Here is a 23,130-nt window from a genome sequence, read left to right as displayed (position 1 = left end):
TCTGTACTGATCTTTTCCCAGAATGAAAGGAAAAAGTAACTCAACCCCCAACAGAAAGCTGTATATTCTGAAGAGGTCTCATCTGTGATAGATGATTAGAAACAAAAAGAAGTCTGCTGCTTTGACTGAGTAGGCGTAGCCTGCTTTGGTTGAACTCTGTCTTGTTGACAAGGTTTGAGAAAGAGAGGGCACTTGGTCTGCTAAGGTTGTTTTTGTTAAAATAAAACACTTTTATAGTAATAAAAGCTTCTGTAGTACTGATTTACAGTGTTGCACCTTGAAGGTGACACAGATGAGAACAGGAGAGCAAAGAGATGCCAAAGAGTGGAAGTGATCTTTTATCATTTCTACTGTTTGTTCTACTTTGTTACCAAATAAGGAACCATCTGTACAAGGGGGTCTGCCAATTTTGAGTGGATGTCCTCACATAGACTGGATATGTGCAACCAAGCTAGGTGCCTGGCAGCAATTGCAGAAGCAGAAACTCTGGATGAGGTCTCAAAGATATTGTGTGCTTTGTTTAAGATGAGTAAGGCAATCATCAGTCTCTGCTAATATGCCAGCTAGCTGAGGTCTGACCTGTGATGAAAGGTGAATGAAAAAACTTGAACTCTCTGCACCATGTAAAACTGCTTGGCCACTGTGGGGCCCTTTTACTAAGGCGCGTAGGCGCCTACACGCATCCAATGCAGGTCAGTTTGGAACTTCCGCCTAGCTACCGTGTGCAGGTCGGTCGGTAATTCCATTTTTTACGTGGGTCCGATACACTGCGTCCGAAAATATTTATTATTTTCCACTGCATGGCAGTAATCGGCAGTGTACACGCGCTGACAATTACTGCCCAGTTAATGCGTGAGATCTTACCACTAAGTCAATGGGTAGAGGTAAGGTCTCAGTCCCAAAATGGACGGGGGACAATTTTTATTTTGCCACACGTCCATTTTTGGCCAAAAAAAAGAGGCCTTTTTTACAGGCGTGCTGAAAAATGGACCTACGCACGTCCAATACACGCGCCTACAACAGTGCAGGCCATCTTTCGGTGCACCTTAGTAAAAGGACCCCTGTGTGAGCTCAAACCATAGCCACTTGAAACATTTCTTGCCAGAATGGTTTACTAGCTATTGATCTTTTCCCGAAAGAATACTGGAAAATTCCTTGGGCCAATATTCAGCCGAAGGTGGTCAACATTTTTTAAAATGCTGACTGTCACAGTTAAAATAACATCAGATATTCAATCATCTGTATCCAGATACTGGCTAACGCTGAATATCCAGTTGCAGCGCTGACTGGCGGTACTATCTGATTAGCAGCAATATTCAGGCCACTAACTGGCCTTTTTGCTGTTCTAACTTTATCTGGTTTGTTATCTGGTTAGCCATCCTAATATAGCCACTAACTGAATAACTTCCGGCTTCACCCACGGACCGTTCTATCACTGTCCAGATCTTGCTGAGGCAGTCAGAGGACACATTCAGCCACTGTCTGGTTGGTGCCACTGAATATGCCTTTCACCAGCACTTATTCAGTTAGCAGTGCCTGATAACCGGATATCGGCTGGCTTTTACTTTTTGGACTTTCTCCTAGCCACTTTGACCACAATAAAAGAGTGTGAAAGCTGGACTTCATTGGTACCTGGAGCTAGTTGCACCTTACATTTCAGACTGCCCAGTGAATTCTTTTGCCATATACATAATTTCCAATCCTTACGCAATCCATGAATAAGAACTGCAACTATTGTATTGGGGGGTCCTTTTACTAAGGTTTACTGAAAAGTGGCCTGCGCTGGTGTAGACGTGTGTATAGGATGCACGCGGGTCCATTTTTCAGCACACTTGCAAAAGAGGCCTTTTTTGGGGCCGAAAATGGACGTGCGGCAAAATAAAAATTGGTGTGCGTCCATTTTGGGCCTGAGACCTTACCGCCATCCATTGACCTAGCAGTAATGTCTCGCTCGTTAACCGGGCAGTAATGCCGATTACTGCCCCGTTAGCACTGTGCGCCAGAAAATAAAATATATTTTCCGGCGTGCTTAGTGGATGCGTGTAAAAAATGAAATTACCACCCGGGCCATGTGGTAGCCGGGCGGTAGTTCAAAATTGACACGAGTAGGATGTGCGTGGGCACCTAAGCGGCTTAGTAAAAGGACCCCTGGATGCCTCTATATACTATATACTACTTGAGATTCTGCCTCTTTCTGCAGTGGAAAAGATACCTCTTTTGCCATCCACTGCATGAATCTAGGGTGAGAGTTGTTTCTGGCCGGGGGAGGAAAGGGATCAAAGGTATTCCTATAGAATGCTCTTGTACCTCCTCAAGAGAAACTGGATGGTCGTGCAGAGGATCTAAGAACCTCCTCTGTTTTAAATAGAGCTTTACCGAATAGCATATTTTACTATTCGTCTGAATATTTATTTATTTATTTTTGCTACATTTGTACCCCGCGCTTTCCCACTCATGGCAGGCTCAATGCGGCTTACATGGGGCAATGGAGGGTTAAGTGACTTGCCCAGAGTCACAAGGAGCTGCCTATGCCTGAAGTGGGAATCGAACTCAGTTCCCCAGGACCAAAGTCCACCACCCTAACCGCTAGGCCACTCCTCCATACAATATGAATAAAGAAATATATTATTCGGCTGAATACGACTATCAAATACGAATAATGGGCACTGAGCATTAACATAAGTAATAATAAAAGAAGCAACGTGAAATCAGAGATCAAGTGTTTCTTTCAGTAGGATTTAGCACAGTAGAGCACCGGATTATTCGTATTCAAATTTAAATCACTATTTGGCCGAATACAAATAATATATTTGGGGCACTATTTCAGGGTCGAATGGAATCAAATATGACTATTTGGTACAGCCCTAGTTTTAAATATATTCAATCCAGGAGAGGAGGGAAGCAGTAAATGCGCAAGTTTAGACTCTGACTCTGAAGTACGTATATACTCGAATATAAACCTATTCAAGTATAAACTGAGATAGCAGTCCCCCCCCTCCCCAAAAGGGGGAAAACTGTTAACTCGAATATAAACTGGCAGGGTTTATATTCAGTATAAGGTAACTTCCTCCCACACCAAATAATGGGCATCTCTTACTGCACACTCCCTCCACTTCCCGCGATTACCAGCATTTCTTGCTCCGCTCCACCCCCTGGCCCCCTGTGTTATCAGATTTTATTCGCAGGCCCTATCTCCTTCATCTGCTGCTTTGAGCTTACCATTCTTGGTTGCTCACTGAAGCTAAAGCCATGCTCTGTGCCAGGCTTGTACGGGGCCCTTGAGCATCTGTGCACGCTCAAAGCTCGCACCGGCCCAGCACTGAGCACTGGGGTCAGCTTCAATGAGCACCAGGATGGTAAGTGCAATGCTGGTTTAGGAGGGGGAAGGTGGAGGACAGTAGCACGGTCATCAGGAGGAGAAATAGAGGACAGCAGCAAACAGTCATGGTGGGGGGGAAGTGGAGGACAGTATGATCATCTGGTGGGGAGGGGAAGACAATAGCACCGGTCCATTGGGTGGGGACTTGAAGATAAACCGAGATCCCCATTTTTGGGCCATTTTTTTTAGCCAAACAAATCTTGGTCTGTATTCGAATATATACAGAAGATGAAGATTGTGTATATCTCTGGCCTAGAGTAAGATCTGTTCAATGAGATGGGTCACACTAGGTGTTCAAGTCTGTACAATAAACTTCACAAAATCATTAAACATCGTTTGCAGGAAGGAATGCAGCTGCCCAGAAGAGGTAGTGAAACTGACTCATCCACTACTGTGACCAACACCAGAGTCAATGAAATAGGTTGTTGCACTATGAGGCTTATTTTCAAAGCACTTAGCCTCCCAAAGTTCCATAGAAACATATGGACCTTAGCCTCCCAAAGTGCTTTGAAAATATGCCTCAAAGGCTTGTGAAGGACCAAGTGAAGGTCTCGCGCTGGCTATGTCTTTGACATTTATGCACTCTGCTCTGGATGTGTGTTGGAACTGCTGCAGTGGCACTTGGCCTGAGGAGCTACAGTGCTGACATGCTTATGTTTTTCAAACACTTTGGAAGGGGTAAAAGAAGCCAGCTTTGCTTCAGTCCTGAATAGAGCCTCAGAAAACAGCTGCATTGTAGGCCTGGAAAATTCTGAGGAACTATGCATCTGTTTTAATATTATCTGGCAATCTTCATGAGTGACTGCACTTTTTAAGCCTCTGTGCCGGGAGGTTGAGGGACATTCAATGGATGTCCCCATGCATACCTCCTACCCACCCCCATCCTCCTACCCTGTCAGACTGTCATAGTAATACTTGAATGTTTTCACTTATATACACTGTCAGCTAGCACATTTGCTTATATTCCGATCTGAGGAAGAAGGGCGACCTTCGAAAGCTAATCAAGAAATGTATTAAGTTATGTCCAATAAAAAAGGTATCATCTTATTTCTTTTCCATGTTTTATTTGTTTGATTTCTATTGATAACCTTAAGAGTGGACTAACACGGCTACCACACTCCTCTGCTTAATTCTTACACAATGTGCTCGCAGACATCTGCACAGGTGAGACCCTCTTTTTTGTCCTTCTGCATTTTAAGCAGCCTTTTCAGAGACTCTTGATGCATGAAGGCTAGGAAGTCCCATACTGAATTTTTCATCAGGTGCTGCAAATAGTTTCAGTATAGAAAACCCAATAAACAATCAACGATAATTTATTCTAGACGACAAAGTACTTACAGTGGCAAGTCTGGACTGAGGCAGCGCTTTAGAGCCTAAGAAAATGTGGCATGGGAGGCAGGTGCCTCAGTTGACTATGCCAAACTCCAGGCCTGATTACGGGGTGTGGAAAGTTCCTACTTTCTGGGCTTTAAAAAAGCCTCACCCCTCTAGTATTAGAAGGCTGTGCAACTTTCTCAACTGTGTTAATTTCTGTCTGGTTGCGTGTCTTATATTTTCACTCTGAGCTTTCTTCATCCTTCCTTGTTTCAGTAAATAATGCATATGTATATCTCCTTTTTTTGTTACCTTTCTTTTCTTAAAGTGCTGTCATTTTTATGTTCTTATGTTTTGGATTGCAAACCGCTTTACTATATATAAAGGAAAGTAGTATTAAGTCAGTAAACCAAACTAAATCAAAAACAGTTCACCACAACACATAATCCAGGGTCTGGAGTCAACTGATAGGTATTACATAGGTGGATCGGTCTGAAGGGAAAAGATCTCTGGGAGCAATTTTCAAACTGTTCATGCCGGGACACAGACTGCACATACCTCTTACCCATCAGTTCTGCAAGCAAAACTACACACTCTCTTTCACTGTGGAACTTGCCATGTCTCCCTGTTTAGTTGGGAATAGGTTTTGCTGCAAAAAAATTTTGAAAATACCATTTGTGCATGTACTTTTCCTTCCCTAGCTAAACACACTCCTGTAAATATCTTCTTTCAGCATAGCTAAAAGTACTTGTGGAACAACACACAGGCTTTTAACTATACTTCAGAGAAGGCACTTTCCAAACAGCAGATTAACACCAGTAAAATGATCTTTGCCCGCATAAATTGCTTTGAAATTTACCCTTCCTATGTAATTACATTTTCAGTGTGAAATTTAGGTTTTGTTTTAGCACTTTCTCCTGTATTACTGTTAATCTGAGCCATTATCCACCCCTTAACTCCCATCCCTTACTCCCCCCCCCATCCCAACACACACACACACACATGCACAATTTCCTTTTCTTACATTGTTCCTGATTTCAAAAAAGGAAAGCGATTTATTCATGCTGGCAAATGGAAAGAGGTGGGTGAAGAGATGAAATCATCTCTTTTACAGCATGGGAAATGATCTGCAGCTGACCCCATGTTAGCAGAGGTCAGAAAGAGACAGCAGCAACCAAGGGCCTCATACATCCACAAGTAGGTGGGCAGCTGGCAGTTAGTAATTAAAGTGGAATAAGGAAGCTGGCGCTGCCATTGGTGAGAATTAATTTATTAAACGGCAGCTCCACCATGATCATAGCCCCAAAGAGTGGTAGGCTTCCTTCCTCAAGCAGTAATAGAAAAGGGGGATTCCCATCAGATAAGGAAACCAGTATTGAGACAGACTGGTCCTGCTCTGGAATACAGTATAGGAATGTCACTGGCTATAATATCTCATGCCAGAAGTGTGTCCTGTGGGATTTTGGTGAGTCTACTTTCCCCATTTGGGGTCTTAGAATATGAACCTGGAACCTTCTGTTTCCAGGTGAAGGATTCAGTGCTGACTTAAAAAGAGCAGCTTCCCTAGCTTGGCAATTCATTCACATGATTATAGAGACAGAGAACCTTATTCAGAAAGGACTTTACCTTCATTCTATACCTATGCAAACAGTCTTCATTGAATAAGCTTCCGAATCTCTGACTGAAATCTCATGCTAGCAGAAGGTTTCATGATATTTTAGTGAGCTATACTATTTATAGGTAATGGCCCTTATATTAGAAGCCTGATTTGCACTTTACATGTGTAACTATTGCTATTTAAAAGTATACCACGAATAAATATAGACAACCCGTGTTAGAAAGCTGGGATTTACAAGTGTAAATCTGCTCCATGTGCATGTGGCAAAGGGACATTGTTTGGGTGTGTGTTTTGGTTGGGATTGTATTCCCCATTTCAGCATCAGGTTTCCAGCTGCTCTCAGCTATGTATAGGTTTTATAAAAGTGCTCATTTGGGCAGCGTTATACAGGATGAATTAAAGGAGGTCTCTCTTTTAATCCCCTAGTATATTTTCCCTCTCAAAATTGATAATGCACAAAGATTGCAGACTGAATTTCAATAGGGGAATTTAGACAATTAGGTTTCCAAAAAGATGGACATACGTATTTAACTATTGGCACTTACAAGTCTATGTTCTGAAATACCTCTTTATAAGTGTAAGTGTTGCCACTTAGGCGTTCAAGTTGCCACATTACTTCTGTTGATGTTTTAGATGTTGACAAATGTAAAATGGTTACTCCACTGCATGTATCTGGTACATACATGTGTATGTCCTACATACGTCTAGTAGCGCTTTAGAAATGATAAGTAGTAGTAGTAGTAGTATGTCTGCATGTATTTTAGAAAATACTATCTAATGGGCTGTGTCGGCATTAGCGCACAGCAGCCGCTAGCGTGGCTTAGTAAATAGGGGGGGTATATGTCGCACATCCTTTTCTAAAGTACCTAGATGCTAACAGAATCTGGGCACTGTGATTCCATAATAGAATGCTAATGGCATCTGTGCATCAACATTTAGGTGTGTCTACTTATGCCATGTCAATAGGCTATTTTATATAGTACAAGTAATTTAAATGAATTTGAGATAGTTGATATAAGTTCTAAGTGGCTGGTGAGGAAGCAGGCAAGTCGTAGGTATTATGGGCCCATGTGAAGAATCACCGCTGATGTCCAATAGTAATCAACTATGTGCCTGCATATATAAGTTACTAGTGCTTGGTATATCACGTCATGCAAGTAAATATTGGTCTCAACTATTGCCGCCCATGCTCCTCCCCTGTGAATATTCCCTTGCATTTATGTGCTAAATGAGTTACATGCATGATTTATAAATAGCACTGAACACACATTTAGCACTTATGTAAGCACTTACCCAGTGAGTGCTAGAATTCTATAATATAAGTGCACAAATGGTGATTACATTTAGGCATCAATTTATAGAATGAGGGGGATATAGTCTGGGCAGTTTGAAAAGAAGCAATTTATATGCATAAACCTTTCTTTTCTGTTCATAAAGGGCTTTAAAAATGGCCCCCTTAGAGAGTGGCTGGTTTGAAAGGTTCACACCTTTGACAATTTTCTGACTTGAATTGTTTTCTTTCGTTCCAGGGCTCTGATCTACTGACCGGGGACCTGAAAGGCAATATACTGTCAGGTAAGCTGGAAAATTCACAGCATCCTTGTACATTCATGTAACAAAGCAGCATTCAGTACTCAATATATTTATGTACTGAGAACTCAGCACCGGGCAAGAGCTAACCAACCAGAATGTCAGTTGGGTTCAGGAATCATGAAGGAATACGTTTTTTTTAAAATTTAATTCTGGCATTTATATCCACTTAACCATCAAGTTCAAAGGTGGAGAACAGTTACACATTGTAAGCAGGTGCTTTCTCTGTCCTTAGAAGGCTCACAATCTTGGTTTTTGTACCTAGGCATTAGGCCACTCCTCCACTCCAACTGCATAAAATCATAGTGTTATGCAATTATTAGTTACCTCATGGTGCAATGAATGCTGAGTAGGTGCCCTCATCCAAACAAGAAATGGCTGGCTGGACAGAGTCAGCTTCCTTAACTAGAGAACTACAGTCTGTGCCCTAAAATAGCAAGTTGAAATCAAGATTAAGTATATGTATCATAACTTATACTATGAGTTTATCTTGTTGGGCAGACTGGATGGACGTAAAGGTCTTTATCTGTCATCATCTACTATATTACTATGCTATTAGTTTACCTATCTAAAAAAGGAGATGTAGTACCAGGAGTGTTGGAGCTGTGCTGGTTACTCACCTGTCTTGGGGGGGAGATGGTAGTAAGCCTTACGATAGAGCTAAAGCTCTACCACAAAATACTGCCCCTTGCAGCTTCCCTTAGGCATACACGCAACTCCGCTCCTCCTGTGTCTAAAAGTCCAGCCTAAGAAAATGCTTACAAGTGGTGTGTGTATAAGTAAGCACCATCTTGTTTAATTTAATGTAATTTAATATGAACATTTATATTCCACTTTACCTTTTAGCACAAGGTGAATTACAGTAAAATATAAAATATTACATTATGCTTCAAAAACAATTTTAAAATTACATACATGTCCCACTAATTCACAGAAACTAACAGGTATTTTCGAAAAAGCCAAGTTTTCAATTGCTGTCTAAATAAATTAATTAAATTTGCTGATGACACAAAGTTATTCAAAGTCGTTAACTCGCGACAGGATTGTGAAAAATTACAAGAGGACCTTACGAGACTGGGAGACTGGGCGACTAAATGGCAGATGACGTTTAATGTGAGCAAGTGCAAGGTGATGCATGTGGGAAAAAAGAACCCAAATTATAGCTACGTCATGCAAGGTTCCACGTTGGGAGTTACGGACCAAGAAAGGGATCTGGGTGTCGTCGTCGATAACACACTGAAACCTCTGCTCAGTGTGCTGCTGCGGCTAGGAAAGCAATAGAATGTTGGGTATTATTAGGAAAGGTATGGAAAACAGGTGTGAGGATGTTATAATGCCGTTGTATCGCTCCATGGTGCGACCGCACCTTGAGTATTGTGTTCAATTCTGGTCGCCGCATCTCAGAAAGATATAGTAGAATTGGAAAAGGTGCAGCGAAGGGCGACTAAAATGATAGCGGGGATGGGACGACTTCCCTATGAAGAAAGACTAAGGAGGCTAGGGCTATTCAGCTTGGAGAAGAGACGGCTGAGGGGAGACATGATAGAGGTATATAAAATAATGAGTGGAGTGGAACAGGTGGATGTGAAGCGTCTGTTCACGCTTTCCAAAAATACTAGGACTAGGGGGCATGCGATTAAACTACAGTGTAGTAAATTAAAACAAATCGGAGAAAATTTTTCTTCACCCAACGTGTAATTAAACTCTGGAATTCATTGCCGGAAAATGTGGTGAAGGCGGTTAGCTTAGCAGAGTTTAAAAAGGGGTTGGACGGTTTCCTAAAGGACAAGTCCATAAACCGCTACTAAACGGACTTGGAAAAATCCCAAATCCCAGGAATAACATGTATAGAATGTTTGTACGTTGGGAAGCTTGCCAGATGCCCTTGGCCTGGATTGGCCGCTGTCGTGGACAAGATGCTGGGCTCGATGGACCCTTGGTCTTTTCCCAGTATGGCATTACTTATGTACTTATGTACTTACGTAATTGATGGTAAGAGATCATTCTAAGCTGATTCAGTAGAATTCCAAAAGACAGGTCCATAACCTATGATGGTTTTACATTTTGTACTTGTAAATAAATTGTGGAAGGACTTGATCTTATACTTCATCCTGGGACATAAACATTCACTAATGGCACATATAACGTGGTACCACAATACAGAAGGGTTCAGAGAGAGATAACATTGGACATCCACAATACCCAGAGAGATAACACTGAACATCCACAATACTCAATCTGACCTGTGAAGTTGGTAGTGTACCAAAGGAAATCCTTTGAAGTGATAAATCCACTGAGGTCTTTCTCCTTACATTGGAGCTCTTGACTCTCAGTTGAATGATATATATCAGATTGAGTATTGTGGATGTTGAACATATAACCTGGTTCCATTCCATATAGAGGGGCATTTTCGATAAAACGTTTTGCTAGAAACATCCAAAAATTGAGAGGTGAACGAACATAGGCATTTTGGAACTTGAAAAATGCCTTATCTTTTTGGTTCGAAAATCACCTTTTTGTAAATGTTTTGTGCTCAGTGCATTTTTCTTTTGGGACCATTATGGAAAATAAAACGTCCAAAAGAAAAATGCCAAAAAAACAGCTATTGGGATGTCTGGGGGGCCATTATTCTTAGTAGACTGGCCACACTGACATCCCAGCAGAGTAATGGGGCAGTCTAGGGGGTACTGCGATGGACTTCATATAAAAGGTTCCAGATACGCATCTCACTATAACCCCCCTATATTGTATGGTGAGCCCTCCAGGAGCAGAAAAATACCTACTGTAACTACAAAGCAACAATAGCTTTCAAGTTTGCAGGTGTCACTTATACATAGGTACAGTAGATAGTATATTTTGGGGGTTCACATGTTCTACCACAAGTGTAGTAGTTAGAGTGGGATATGGGCCTGGGTCCCTTTCTCTACAGTCTACTGCACTGACCATTAGGCTAATCCTGGGACCTGCTTGCTGCTCTAATAGGAATGGTCTTCATATGTGAAGCTGTCATAGAGCCTGGTATGTACTTTCGCTGTCACATCTTAGGGGGCTGGGAGGGGGCCACTGACCACTGGGGGAGTAAGAGGGGGTTATGCCTTAATCCCTCCAGTGGTCATTTGGTCATTTAAGGCTCCTTTTGGCCACTTAGATGTGATTGAAACAGGTCTAGCCAAAAGTCTTAAGTTTGGCTTTAGACATTTTCATCTATCTTTTGGGGCCTCCCAGGTCCCGCTCAAAACATGCCCAAAATATTCACCCTTGAACTCCGGAGCAAAACCTCTAAAATCAGGGTTTCAAAAAATTGCAACTTGGATGTTTTTGAAAGATAAGCTTCCTTTTGCCACCTTATAATGTTTTTTTGGACATTTTTTTGTTTTAGAAATGAACTCCATAATATCTTAAAAACAAATAATATAACTTAACTTCTATTTTGTTTTTAAAGGTAACCAATGGGTTTTAACTAGATACAGAATAATTCCCTCTCCAAATTAATTTCACTGCATTTTGCAAAACTTGTAACCTACAGATTTGCCTGTTTGGTAGACCCAGCAACATAACATTCATATAGTCTAGATGTGATAAAATTAATGCCTGCATAATCAATTTCAAATATATATGCTCTAAAAATGTGCAGATCCATCTAATTAACCTTAAATTATAAAATACACAGGCTTATATACACACACATACTGCTGAGTAGCTTTATCAAAGGTCTTTTCTATGTTTAAAACAGACTTTAAACTCGGAAAAACCTTTCTAAAACCACTCCCCATGTGTTCCATGTCTGTGTTAAATGCATTTGTGTGTTCCATGTCACTGTACTCCACTAAGTACTTTTACATGTTCCCTGTCAGTGTACTGTTGCCAAATGCATGTTGACCAGTATAGAAATAATCAGACTTATAAAGTAACATACTGGTGTACATTTTGGTTCACTAATAAGCCATCTGTGGCTTTAGTGAGCCAAAACATTAGCAACTGTGTTATTTTGTTAAATTTGGTTGTCCAGTTTCTTTGTTGTACCTCTGTTAATTTGCTTATTGTTATATGGAATTATGAATCACCACTGCTACAGTGAAAGAACAACATACTATATAGAGTCTGCAACTTTTATAACTTTTACTTCTATTGATGTTTTGCATTATAATTCATTTAGTAAGTGGAAGATAAAATCACACCAGTGGAAGAAAGGTGTTTACATCCTATTCGTATATCACACTCTACTTAGATATTAGTCTACTTTTGGGCTCATTTTCGAAAGAGAAGGACGTCCATCTTTCGACATAAAATCGGAAGATGGACGTCCTTCTCCCAGGGACGTCCAAATCGGTATAATCGAAGCTCGATTTAGGACGTCTTCAACAGCACTCCTTCGCAAGGGGGTGTGTCGGAGGCGTGGCAAAGGCGGAACTTGGGCGTGCCTAACACTTGGATGCCCTTGACCCATAATCGAAAAAAACAAGGACGTCCCTGACAAGCACTTGGACGTTTTCACCCGAACCTATTTTTCTTACGACTAAGGCACAGAAAGGTGCCGGAAATGACCAGATGACCACCGGAGGGAATCGGGGATGACCTCCCCTTACTCCCCAGTGGTCACCAACCCCCTCCCACCCTCAAAAAACATCTTTCAAAATATTTTGTGTTAGCCTCAATGCCAGCCTCAGATGTCATACTCAGGTCATGACAGCAGTATGCAGGTCCCTGGAGCAGTTTTAGAGGGTGCAGTGCACTTCAGACAGGCGGACCCAGCCCCATCCCCCCCACCAGTTACATTTGTGGAGGAAAGAACGAGCCCTCCAAAACCCACCAGAAACCCACTGTATCCACATCTAGGTGCCCCCTTCACCCGTAAGGGCTATGGTAGTGGTGCACAGTTGTGGGTAGTGGGGTTTGGGGGGCTCAGCATACAAGATAAGGGAGCTATGTTCCTGGGAGCAATTTATGAAGTCCACTGCAGTGCCCCCTAGGGTGCCCGGTTGGTGTCCTGGCATGTCAGGGGGACCAGTGCACTACAAATGCTGGCTCCTCCCATGACCAAAGGGCTTGCATTTGGTCGTTTTTGACATGGACGTCTTTGGTTTTGAAAATTGCAGAAAATTAGAAATGTGCATGTCTAGGGACGGCAAAATTTAAGGATTTGGACGTCCCTGACAGTATTTTCGAAACAAAAGATGGATGTCCATTTTGTTTCAAAAATACGGGTTTCCCCACCCCTGGATTTGGACGTTTTGCAAGAACGTCCAAATCGCAACTTGGACGTCCCTTTCAAAAATGCCCCTCTTTGTAAACGCAAAATATGTATAATATAGGGCACCTAAAAATGTTGAAAAAAGCACCTCCTTTATTCCTGTTTTATAAGGACAACTTATGTGTCTATTTTTCTTTAATAAAATGGGATTTCAGAAGTATCCCTAGAAGCATATAAATTACACCTGCTTTGAAGAAGGTGTCAATGTGTGCTTGTACTCCAGGGAGAGGGGGGGAAGGGGGATTTACACCAGGACACCTGTGTGAGAACTCCAAAATGGCATCTATTGTATAAACACATCATAGGCATATCTCTATGTTTATTACGAGTCTTGATATATCACCTTTCTTTGGTGCAACAGAAGTGGTTTGCATATGATGTACAGGTAATTTCTCTGTCCTTACTGGGCTCACAATTTAATTTGAGTTTTGTACCTGGGGCAATGGAGGATGAAGTGACTTGGCCAGGGTCACAAGGAACAGCAGTGGGAATTGAGCCCAGTCCCCCTCCCCACTCCAGTTCTCAGTCCACTGCAGTATACACTCCAATGAAAACATGAGGAAATACTCTGAAGAATTTGTTAGACTTTCATTGATCTGCCCAAGTTGTCTCCTTAAAGAAATGTGTGAGGTCGGTCCTGGATCTTCTTTAGGACCATTTCATCTCAGAACTGTTAAAGGATGCCTTCACCAGAAGGTTTCCAGATTTGAGAAGGATCGGCTACCATACCAGTCATTGGTTTTCATATCTGCTCTCAAAAGGCCAAGCAATTGAGGACCCACTCCTCAGTGCCCCATATATGTGCGTATATGTGCACACGTACAAAATCTGAGTGCTATTCTATATAAAGGCACCTAAATGCAATAGTGTTTAGTTTGCAGATAGGTCTACACATAGGCAGGGCACACAGTTACATGTGTTAATTATATGATACTTTAAAAGTATCACTATGGGTGACACAAATGCTTGTACCTAAATTATATATACATATTTTACCTGTTATGGTAGTATTTTATAAAAGAAAGTAGGTACCTATTTTCTCTTATATAATAGGTGCCTTCTAGTTGTTTAAATGTAGAGTTATAGTTGTTACAGAGTTGCCCTCACACCATTGAAGCTCAACAATCTCAACATGTCTCAGGCTCACATCTTTGTTTTTATGCTTTCTTATTTCTTCCAGAAAGGATACCAAGGTAGTGGTCATTTCAAGAGGAAGAAATGATTTTGCCTGGGTCCTGTCTAGGAGAGCTCCTATAAAATCCAATTGAGATGATGGGCTCAAATAGGGTTTGGGATAATTTATGACCAAAAAAAAAAGTTATTACTTCCTTTAAAAGCATACCCAGATGCTGAGAGTCTGATCATGATAATCTCGTGGGAAGTCCAGTGGGATTGCCAATAAGCAGTCTGTATCCATTCCAGTTATGCTGAGAACCCACAAATCTGATATTAGGCCAGTGGTTTACATAAAATCTTAACCTTCCTCCAACTGAAAAGCCGCAAGAGATAATAAGGACCTGTCTCCCGTAATAATGTGTTCTAATAGAGTACACAGCTTCCCAAGTTAAAAAGGTCACATTTTCCAATCCAGAAACAAAGGCAGCAATGTCTCTGATGGGCAATAAATCAGTGATCAAAGGATAATATTGTTCATTTTTATACTTTTACATGGGAATCACAGTTGAAAAACTGCACCTAAAGAAATAGTCTCTTGGCACATTGCGAGAAATAACTTACACCTCTCCTAGATAGCCCTAGAGAGGTCAGGAAAAATCAAAATTTTCTGACCCTGAAACATCTTCGATACATTCCTAAAATATATTCGCATCAGTGAGTTCAGATCTTGCTCGAATACCAAAGAAACAAGTAATGTAGCTCTCTCCACCACTGCCAAAGCTGACTGAATAAACCAGAGGTATCATAGGAGCCAGCTCTGTGGGTGCTTGAGTATCCCCAATATCGAATAAACATCTTGACTGTGTCCAGGGAGAGGTAATTTCTGTTGGGTTTAGCACCCCCAATATTTTTAAAAAAGTTGTCTCCTATGTCCAAACTGTCCACGGAACCCAGAGAGGCATCCAGGTTAGTCCTCAAAGCTCCCGCAGTTGCTGACTCCTTCCTTCTTCTAGGTAGAAAGTAAAGTTTTCTAATAGATGGTACAGCATTCAGAAGATACTCCAACACTTCTATAAGATATCCTTTAAAAGTTTCCAATGGAGAAACAGCACTAATTACAGGAAAATTCAGCACACGAAGGTTAAGATGTCTAATTTGATTTTTCAAGTTCTCCACTCTTCTATTTAACAGTTCTATATCCTTATTAATAGCTTGCACTTCTTTAACATTTCCAGAATCCTCTTTTATCAAAGCAATTTGATCTTTTAATTCCTTAACACTGCCTTCGTGTGCCTGAGCCAGCATTTGCACAAAATGTACCAAAGAAGACAATTCCAGAGAACTATATAGAAGCCTCCAAATGAACCAGGACCTCGCCCAAAGTCTTAAGAGTAAAACTCTTTGGAGGAACCAAAACAGGGGTACCTTTCCTGGAGAAACCCATGGGACATCCTTCGGGGCCATGCCTTGAGCCGGCAGAGATGAAAATCCAGTTGTCTCATCTCCAGGAGGTCTTCCTCCTGCATTCACCGATGTTATTCCACCGACGTCTCCAGGTCCAAAAGAGTCTTCCACTATGGCTGCCGAAGACTCGTCCTCCTTCCACAGGGTCTCCACAGCCAAATCCGTGACCTGTGTCTGTCAAAGTGGCAAGGGAACCTAGTCTGAAGGGGACAAGGATATCTCTCCTGAGAGCTGGGACTCTCCCTACGTTACCAGCTAAGCCGGGAATTTCGCCCTCTCATTTGCTTCTCATCGTGGGAACATAAGTACATAAATATTGCCACACTGGGACAGACCACTGTTTCCAACAGTGTCCAATCCAGGTCACAAATACCTGGCAAGATTCTGAAAAAGTTCAATACATTTTATGCTGCTTATTCCAGAAATAGCAGTGGATTTTCCCCAAGTCAATTTAATAATGGTCAATGGAATTTTCCTTTAGGAAGCCGCCCAGACCTTTTTAAAACCCCGCTAAGCTAACCGCCTTTACCACATTCTCTGGCAACAAATTCCAGAGTTTAATTACACATTGAGTGAAGAAAAACTTTCTCTGATTTGTATTAAATTTACTACTTTGTAGCTTCATTGAATGCCCCCTATTCCTAGTATTTTTGGAAAGAGTAAACAAACAATTCACGTCTACCCATTCCACTCCACTCATTATTTTATAGACCTCTATCATATCTCCCCTCAGCAGTCTTTTCTCCAAGCTGAAGAGCCCTAGATGCTTCAGCCTTTCCGGATAGGGAAGTCATACCATCCCCTTTATCATTTTTGTCGCCCTTCTCTGTACCTTTTCTAATTTCACTATATCTTTGTTGGGATGCGGCATCCAGAATTCAACACAATATTTGAGGCGCAGTCGCACCATGGACCGATGCAAAGGCATTATAATAGCCTCACTTTTGTTTTCCATTCCTTTCCTAATGATACCTAACATTCTATTTGCTTTCTTAGCTGCCGCAGCACACTGAGCACAGGGTTTCAACGTATCATCAACAACGACGCCGAGATACTTTTCTTGGTCAGTGACTCCTAACATGAAATCTTGCATTACATAGCTATAGTTTGGGTTCCTCTTTCCCACATGCATCACTTTGCACTTTCTCACTTTAAAAGTCATCTGCCATTTAGTCGCCCAGTCTCCCAGTCTCGTAAGGTCCTCTTGTAATTTTTCACAATCCTCTCGCGATTTAACAACTTTGAATAACTTTGTGTCATCAGCAAATTTAATTACCTCACTAGTTACTCCCATCTCTAGATCATTTATAAATATGTTTAAAAGCTGCAGTCCCAGCACAGACCCCTAGGGAACCCCATTATCTACCCTTCTCCATTTCCTTGTTTTTACTGTATTCTTTACCATGTAAGATGCTTTCTTTTACTATGTAAGCCGCACTGGACCTGCTGTATGTGGGAAAGAGCGGGGTACAAATGTAATAAATAAATAAATAAATACTGACCATTTAACCCTACTCTTTGTTTTCTATCCTTTAACCAGTTTTAATCCACAATAGGACACTACCTCCTATCCCATGACTCTCCAATTTCTTCTGGAGTCTTTCATGAGGTACTTTGTGAAACGCCTTTTGAAAATCCAGATACAGATTATCAACCGGCTCGCCTTTATCCACATGTTTGTCCACTTCTTCAAAGAAATGTAATAGATTGTTGAGGCAAGATTTCCCTTCACTAAGTCCATGTTGGCTTTGTCTCTTTAATCCATGCTTTTGAATATGCTCTGTAATTTTGTTCTTTATAATAGTCTCTACCATTTTGTCTGGCACTGATGTCTGGCCCACCGGTCTATAATTGAGTGGAGGAGTGGCCTAGTGGTTAGGGTGGTGGACTTTGGTCATGGGGAACTGAGGAACTAAGTTCAATTCCCACTTCAGGCACAGGCAGCTCCTTGTGACTCTGGGCAAGTCACTTAACCCTCCATTGCCCCATGTAAGCCGCATTGAGCCTGCCATGAGTGGGAAAGTGTGGGGTACAAATGTAACAATAAAAAAAATAATTACCCAGATCCCCTCTGGAATGTTTTTTAAATATTGGCATTACATGGGCTACCCTCCAATCTTCCGGTACCACACTCAATTTTAAAGATAAATTACATATTACTAACAATAGTTTTGCCAGTTCATTTTTCAATTCTATCAGTACTCTGGGATGAATACCATCTGGTCCAGGAGATTTTCTACTCTTCAATTTGTCAAATTGCCCCATTACATCCTCCAGGTTTATAGAGATTTCATTCAGTTTCTCCGACTCATCAGCTTTGAATACCATTTCTGGCACCGGTATCTCTCCCAAATCTTCCTCCGTGAAGACCGAAGCAAAGAATTCATTTAATCTGACTTCTGATGACCCAATGGGTTAGAAGTGGCTTCACAGGAATAAAACTGCACCTTCCCCTTACGTTTTGAAGGCATAATGAGTATGATGAGGAAACAAGTGAATACAGAGCAGATTTTACATGTGTCCTCTCAGTCAGCCATCTTCCACAACCCTGGTATTCTATAACAGTGCACCTAAAGTTTTGGAATGCTTCATCATGCCCACTTTTGGGTTGCGAGCAAGACATTTTGGGCTTACAGCATTATAGAATAGTGTGTGGGCAGATGCATACATAAGTCCAAATTAATGCCAATTAATTGTTAATGGCTCATGAACTATTTAATTAATTTATTTTATTTATTTAGATTTTGCTCACACCTTTTTCAATAGTAGCTCGAGGTGAGTTCATTCAGGTACTCTGGATATTTCTCTGTTCCAGGAAGGCTCACAATCTAAGTTTGTACCTGAAGCAATGGAGGGTTAAGTGACATGCCCAAGATCACAAGGAGCAGCAGTGGGGTTTGAACCAGCCACCTCTGGATTGCAAGACCAGTGCTCTAACCACTAGGCCACTCCTCCACTCCACATTTGCCCTGTGCATCCAAATTTGGGTGACCTTTATAGAATCCTGGGGTTAACGTGTGGGTTATCACACAGGAACTGCTAGCACACAACCGCATTAAGGGGTTTTGCATTAGTTTAGCATTTACTGCATGGTAACCCTTGTGTTGAGTGCTTTCTATGTTAGGGAGCATGACATGGGCATGGAAGCATTATCCAGATAGTACGCTACATTTAACCGCGTGCTAACTGGCTATTGCACTGTTAACACAGGACCACTTATTGCCTCCTAAATAGGAAGCACTGAGTGCTCCCATGTTAACACTGCATTCAATTTGGAACTTTACGCAGTACCTGCCTATGAAAATGCTGGTTCCGTTTTCACTGGTTGCCGCATAAGATTTGCCTCTATCACGCAGTAAAGTTACACATTATGCCGCAGTAACTGCAAATTTTACCACACTTTAGATAAAGGGCCCTAATATCTTTATCATATTATAAGGACTTCAGGCAGGCTTTGAAAACCTGGCTGTTAAATATCTTTATAAATAACTGTTAATTGTCTTATGAACTTATATCAGAGTTTATTGTAATTAATAACATGCCCTTTGTATAATTGTTGCTTATTGTAATATGCCTTCCTGCTGTGGAAAATTTTTAATGTAATCAATAATTATCTTCTTGTAATCTGCCTTGAACTGCTTTGATAAAGTGGGCTATAAATGCTCAAATTAAATTAAAACACCTTCTCCCCTCCCCACTTTTTTTCTATGTCCTTTGAAGCCCCTGTAATGCTGTCACAAGCCACCAGGGGTCCATGGACCACAGATTAAGAACCATTGACCTAAAAGTTTTTTCTAAGCTCTGACAGAGCTATCAGTCTGCCCTATTACAGGTAAGCAGTTTGGCTTTCCAAAAGGATCCCTGGTGCTGACCTGTAGCCAAGGACTGTTGCTGCAATAACTAGCCTAAAATAAATTAGGAAAGGAATATAAGATAGAGGTAAAATCCCTGCATAGTGAAGAATGAAGGCAGCAGATCCCAGCCCTGGCTCCAGCTAAATCCTAAAGAATACACACAGTGGAAATTTTCCTGCATGCTGTCCATTGAAGAGTTTTGAAAGTGTATATTATAAAATAACTATCCATGCATGGTAATATTCTCAGGCAACATTTATTTATGTTGATCCAACATAACTTCTGATAATGGACAGAACCACAAGCTTTACTTATTTAGCTTTAAATATTTGTCAGAAAATGTGCCAAGCTGTATGTGTAAAAAGGCTGAAGAAAGGGAGGAAAGAAATGTTTGATCTCTAGATAGTAAAAGGTTCTGTGAGCTCACTGTATTATACTCTCCCCATGGATTAGTTGAATAGCACATTTTTAAATCAAATGAGGTTTAATGAGGCATGGGACAGGGAGCAGAGATAGCAGTTAAATTGGTATCATTTGTCATGCCTATATCTTCCTGCTATGATGAGAACTTGCTAGCTAGGATTGGGAAGCACAGTATGATTTCAAGAAGGGGAAGCACTGCCAAATAAGAAAGAGACTGCGTTATTAATTACAATAGAAACACAGAAACATGACAACAGATAAGGGCCAAATGGCCCATCCAGTTCCCATCCTCAGAATCTACTATCTCCTCATTTCCCTAACAGATCCCACGTGCCTGTCCCACACTTTCTTAAATTCAGATACAGTCCTTGTCTCCACCACCTCCACCAGGAGGCTGTTCCACATGTCCACCTCCCTTTCTGTGAAAAAAGTATTTTCTTAGTTTACTCCTGAGCCTTTAATTCCAGAGTTTTCCTTCATTTGAAAAAGGCTCGCCTCCTGTACATTAATACCCCAGAGATATTTAAATATGTCTATCATGTCCTCTCTCTCCCGCCTTGACATGAGGGCAGAATCATCAGAGACGGCCCCTTTTAACTATTTCCTTGGGGAGCGGGACCAGTGTGGGCTGGCTGACATATCTATTGGGATTTTAAAATCCAAGCATGATCTTTACCCTGCATACTTTGCACAAGCCAGCACACTTTTAAAGGGACTTCTCATCTCAAGAGTACCGCTTCCTGTGGGTGGGCATGCAAGCTATCTAGGGAGACTCAAAATTACCCTCATTGGGGACAGTAATTGAAACTGCCTGCATTGCTGCAAACTCTACAGGTACTGTCACCCATGGGGTTTACACCAATAATTAAAGATGTCCATGCAGGCTTATGCTTTCCTAGTAGCACAGACGGCAGATAAAGACCAGCATGGTCCATTTAGTCTGCCCAGCAGGTGGCTAGAGTCAGACGGTGCTGCTCTGTGTAGAACATGCAGGTCATCACCTTTGTGCCTTTGTTTAAGATTGTTCCTGCGGCTCCATGCCAGTTACATTCCTCTGTGTCTTTATTTATTGGATTATTAACCGCCTTTATGAAGAGATTCACCCAAGGTGGTGTACAGTAGGTACAGTTTAACATCAAACTTACAATTTTGTTAACAGCATATCAATAGAAAAGCGTAGAAGTTTAAACATAAATGCAATCAATGGGGTACCTAGGGTATTTAAACAAAAAAAGTAAAACTGGGATGCGCTGGGTGGGGCTTCCCTACCATATACTGGGCAGGGTGCTGCCATTTTGAAGGCAGCACTGAAGTCTGCTACTCCCTCCACCATCATGAAGGAATGGGGGGAGGAGGCCACTAGACCACCAGTGGGGGGGGGGGGGGGGTTGGGTGTCTGGCCCACTGGGCCACCAAGGATTTTTTTGGATGTGAGGGGGGTTAGGGGTCTGGAGATCCACCGGATCTCCAGTCCCCCATGCCCTTGCTTCGGGGGGGGGGGGGTGGGGAGAACTGGAAGTCCACTGGACCTCCAGCCCCTGTGTCACTGTCTGGGGGTCTTGAGGGGGCACTAGGACAACAGGGCTGAAGCGATGGTGGTGGTCCGTGAGTCCAGTGGACCCCCAGGACATGGTGGCAGACTGGGCTGACAGTAACAGCCTAGGCTGCCTGACTCTGACGGGGGGAGGTGGAGGGTGGGAAAAGAGCCTGAACCTCAATGCCAGCTCTGAGCTGGCGTAAGGTTAAGGTGCTATTCCGCCCCTATGATCAAAGCACTGTTCCTTGATCATAGGGGCGGAATACCACAGACCTCATTTAAATCTAACTTACATGGACTCTGTGGTATTGCCTGGTGCAGGTGCTGTTTGCCCGATGATCATGTGTGTGAAGGTAAATGCAGGCACTAGTGGACTCTAGTGCCCGCATTTATCTCCAAGTGGTGCACCACCAACAACCAGTACAGGGGCATGATCACTGCCTCCTTATGTTGGTTATGCCTCTCTGTATGCAGCCCAGCATCCTTCTGGTTTTGGACACAACCTTATCACCTTGTTTTGCCAGCTTGAGATCCTCAGACACTATCACCTCAAGGTCCCTGTCCTTTTTGGTGCAATCGGCCTCTCTACTCCTGCTTTGGATTTCTGCACGGAAAAGTCTGCATTTCTTCGCATTAACGCTTAACTGCCAAGCTTTAGCTCATGCTTCTAATTTTTGTAGATCACTTCTCATGTTGTCTACTCTCTCCAAAATATCCACGCTTACAAATATTTGTGACACTGACAAAGCGGCAAACATTTCCTCCCATCCATTCAGCAATATAACTCAAAAATAGTGAACAGAATTGATCCTAGGACCAATCCTTGAGGCACTCCACTACTCATCTTTCATTCTTTTGAGTGAATTCTGTTTACCACAACCGTCTATCATCTATCTGTCAACCAATTTCTGATTCAGTTCACCACCTTGGGACCCACCCCCCAGGCCACTCAGTGTATGTATAAGCCTCCTATGATGAACAGTGTTGAAGGCTTTATTGAAATCTAAGACTAAGTAGACCAGAACCAACACATACACTTAATTTAGTTCTCTGGTCACTCAGTTGAAGAAATCAATCGGATTTGTTTGACACAACCTTCCTTTGGTAAAACTATGTTGCTGTAGAACTTGCAACCCATTTGATTGTACAAAGTTTACTAGAATCTCTATATTGTTCCCCACCACCACAGTGGGAAAAGTCATAGGAAAATGAAACACGGAGTTTGCACCTGCTTTTTCTGCATGTAATTTTTCCATTGGAAACACGTTTGGTTTTGATTATCCAAAACTATGTGTAGATCTCCAGTCTCTGACCATGCTCTACCCCCAGGATTACTTCTTCCCTCTTTGGATAAAAGTATGTTTGTTGTCAAAGGATTCACATATTTTTGCCTATGAAGGGCAAAACTCAAGTTCCAACATCTGCTGGTACAATGTTTCTTTACCTGCAGAAAGCAGCTTTTATTATTGCCTCTGTATGGAATATACGAACAAGCCCTGCCCCAAGGAAACATAAATAAGGCACTTTGTTATATTGTCCAGTTGTGCCTGAGTAAAGTAATTCTCAGTCACATATCAATGTAGT

General features: G+C 41.9%; 1 protein-coding gene across 3 annotated transcripts in view; it reads left to right on the top strand.

The window, feature by feature from the left end:
* PEBP4 (phosphatidylethanolamine binding protein 4) overlaps positions 1–23,130 on the top strand; it is a 539,830-nt gene that overhangs the window by 454,629 nt on the left and 62,071 nt on the right. For all 3 annotated transcript variants that reach the window (XM_030202039.1, XM_030202037.1, XM_030202040.1), the window contains exon 5: positions 7,841–7,886. In XM_030202039.1, the coding sequence (XP_030057899.1) occupies positions 7,841–7,886 (46 nt within the window). The remainder of the gene's footprint in view (positions 1–7,840; positions 7,887–23,130) is intronic.

Source organism: Microcaecilia unicolor, chromosome 4, assembly GCF_901765095.1.
Source record: "Microcaecilia unicolor chromosome 4, aMicUni1.1, whole genome shotgun sequence".
Lineage (NCBI taxonomy): Eukaryota > Metazoa > Chordata > Amphibia > Gymnophiona > Siphonopidae > Microcaecilia > Microcaecilia unicolor.
This window is presented reverse-complemented; position numbering and strand designations above follow the sequence as displayed.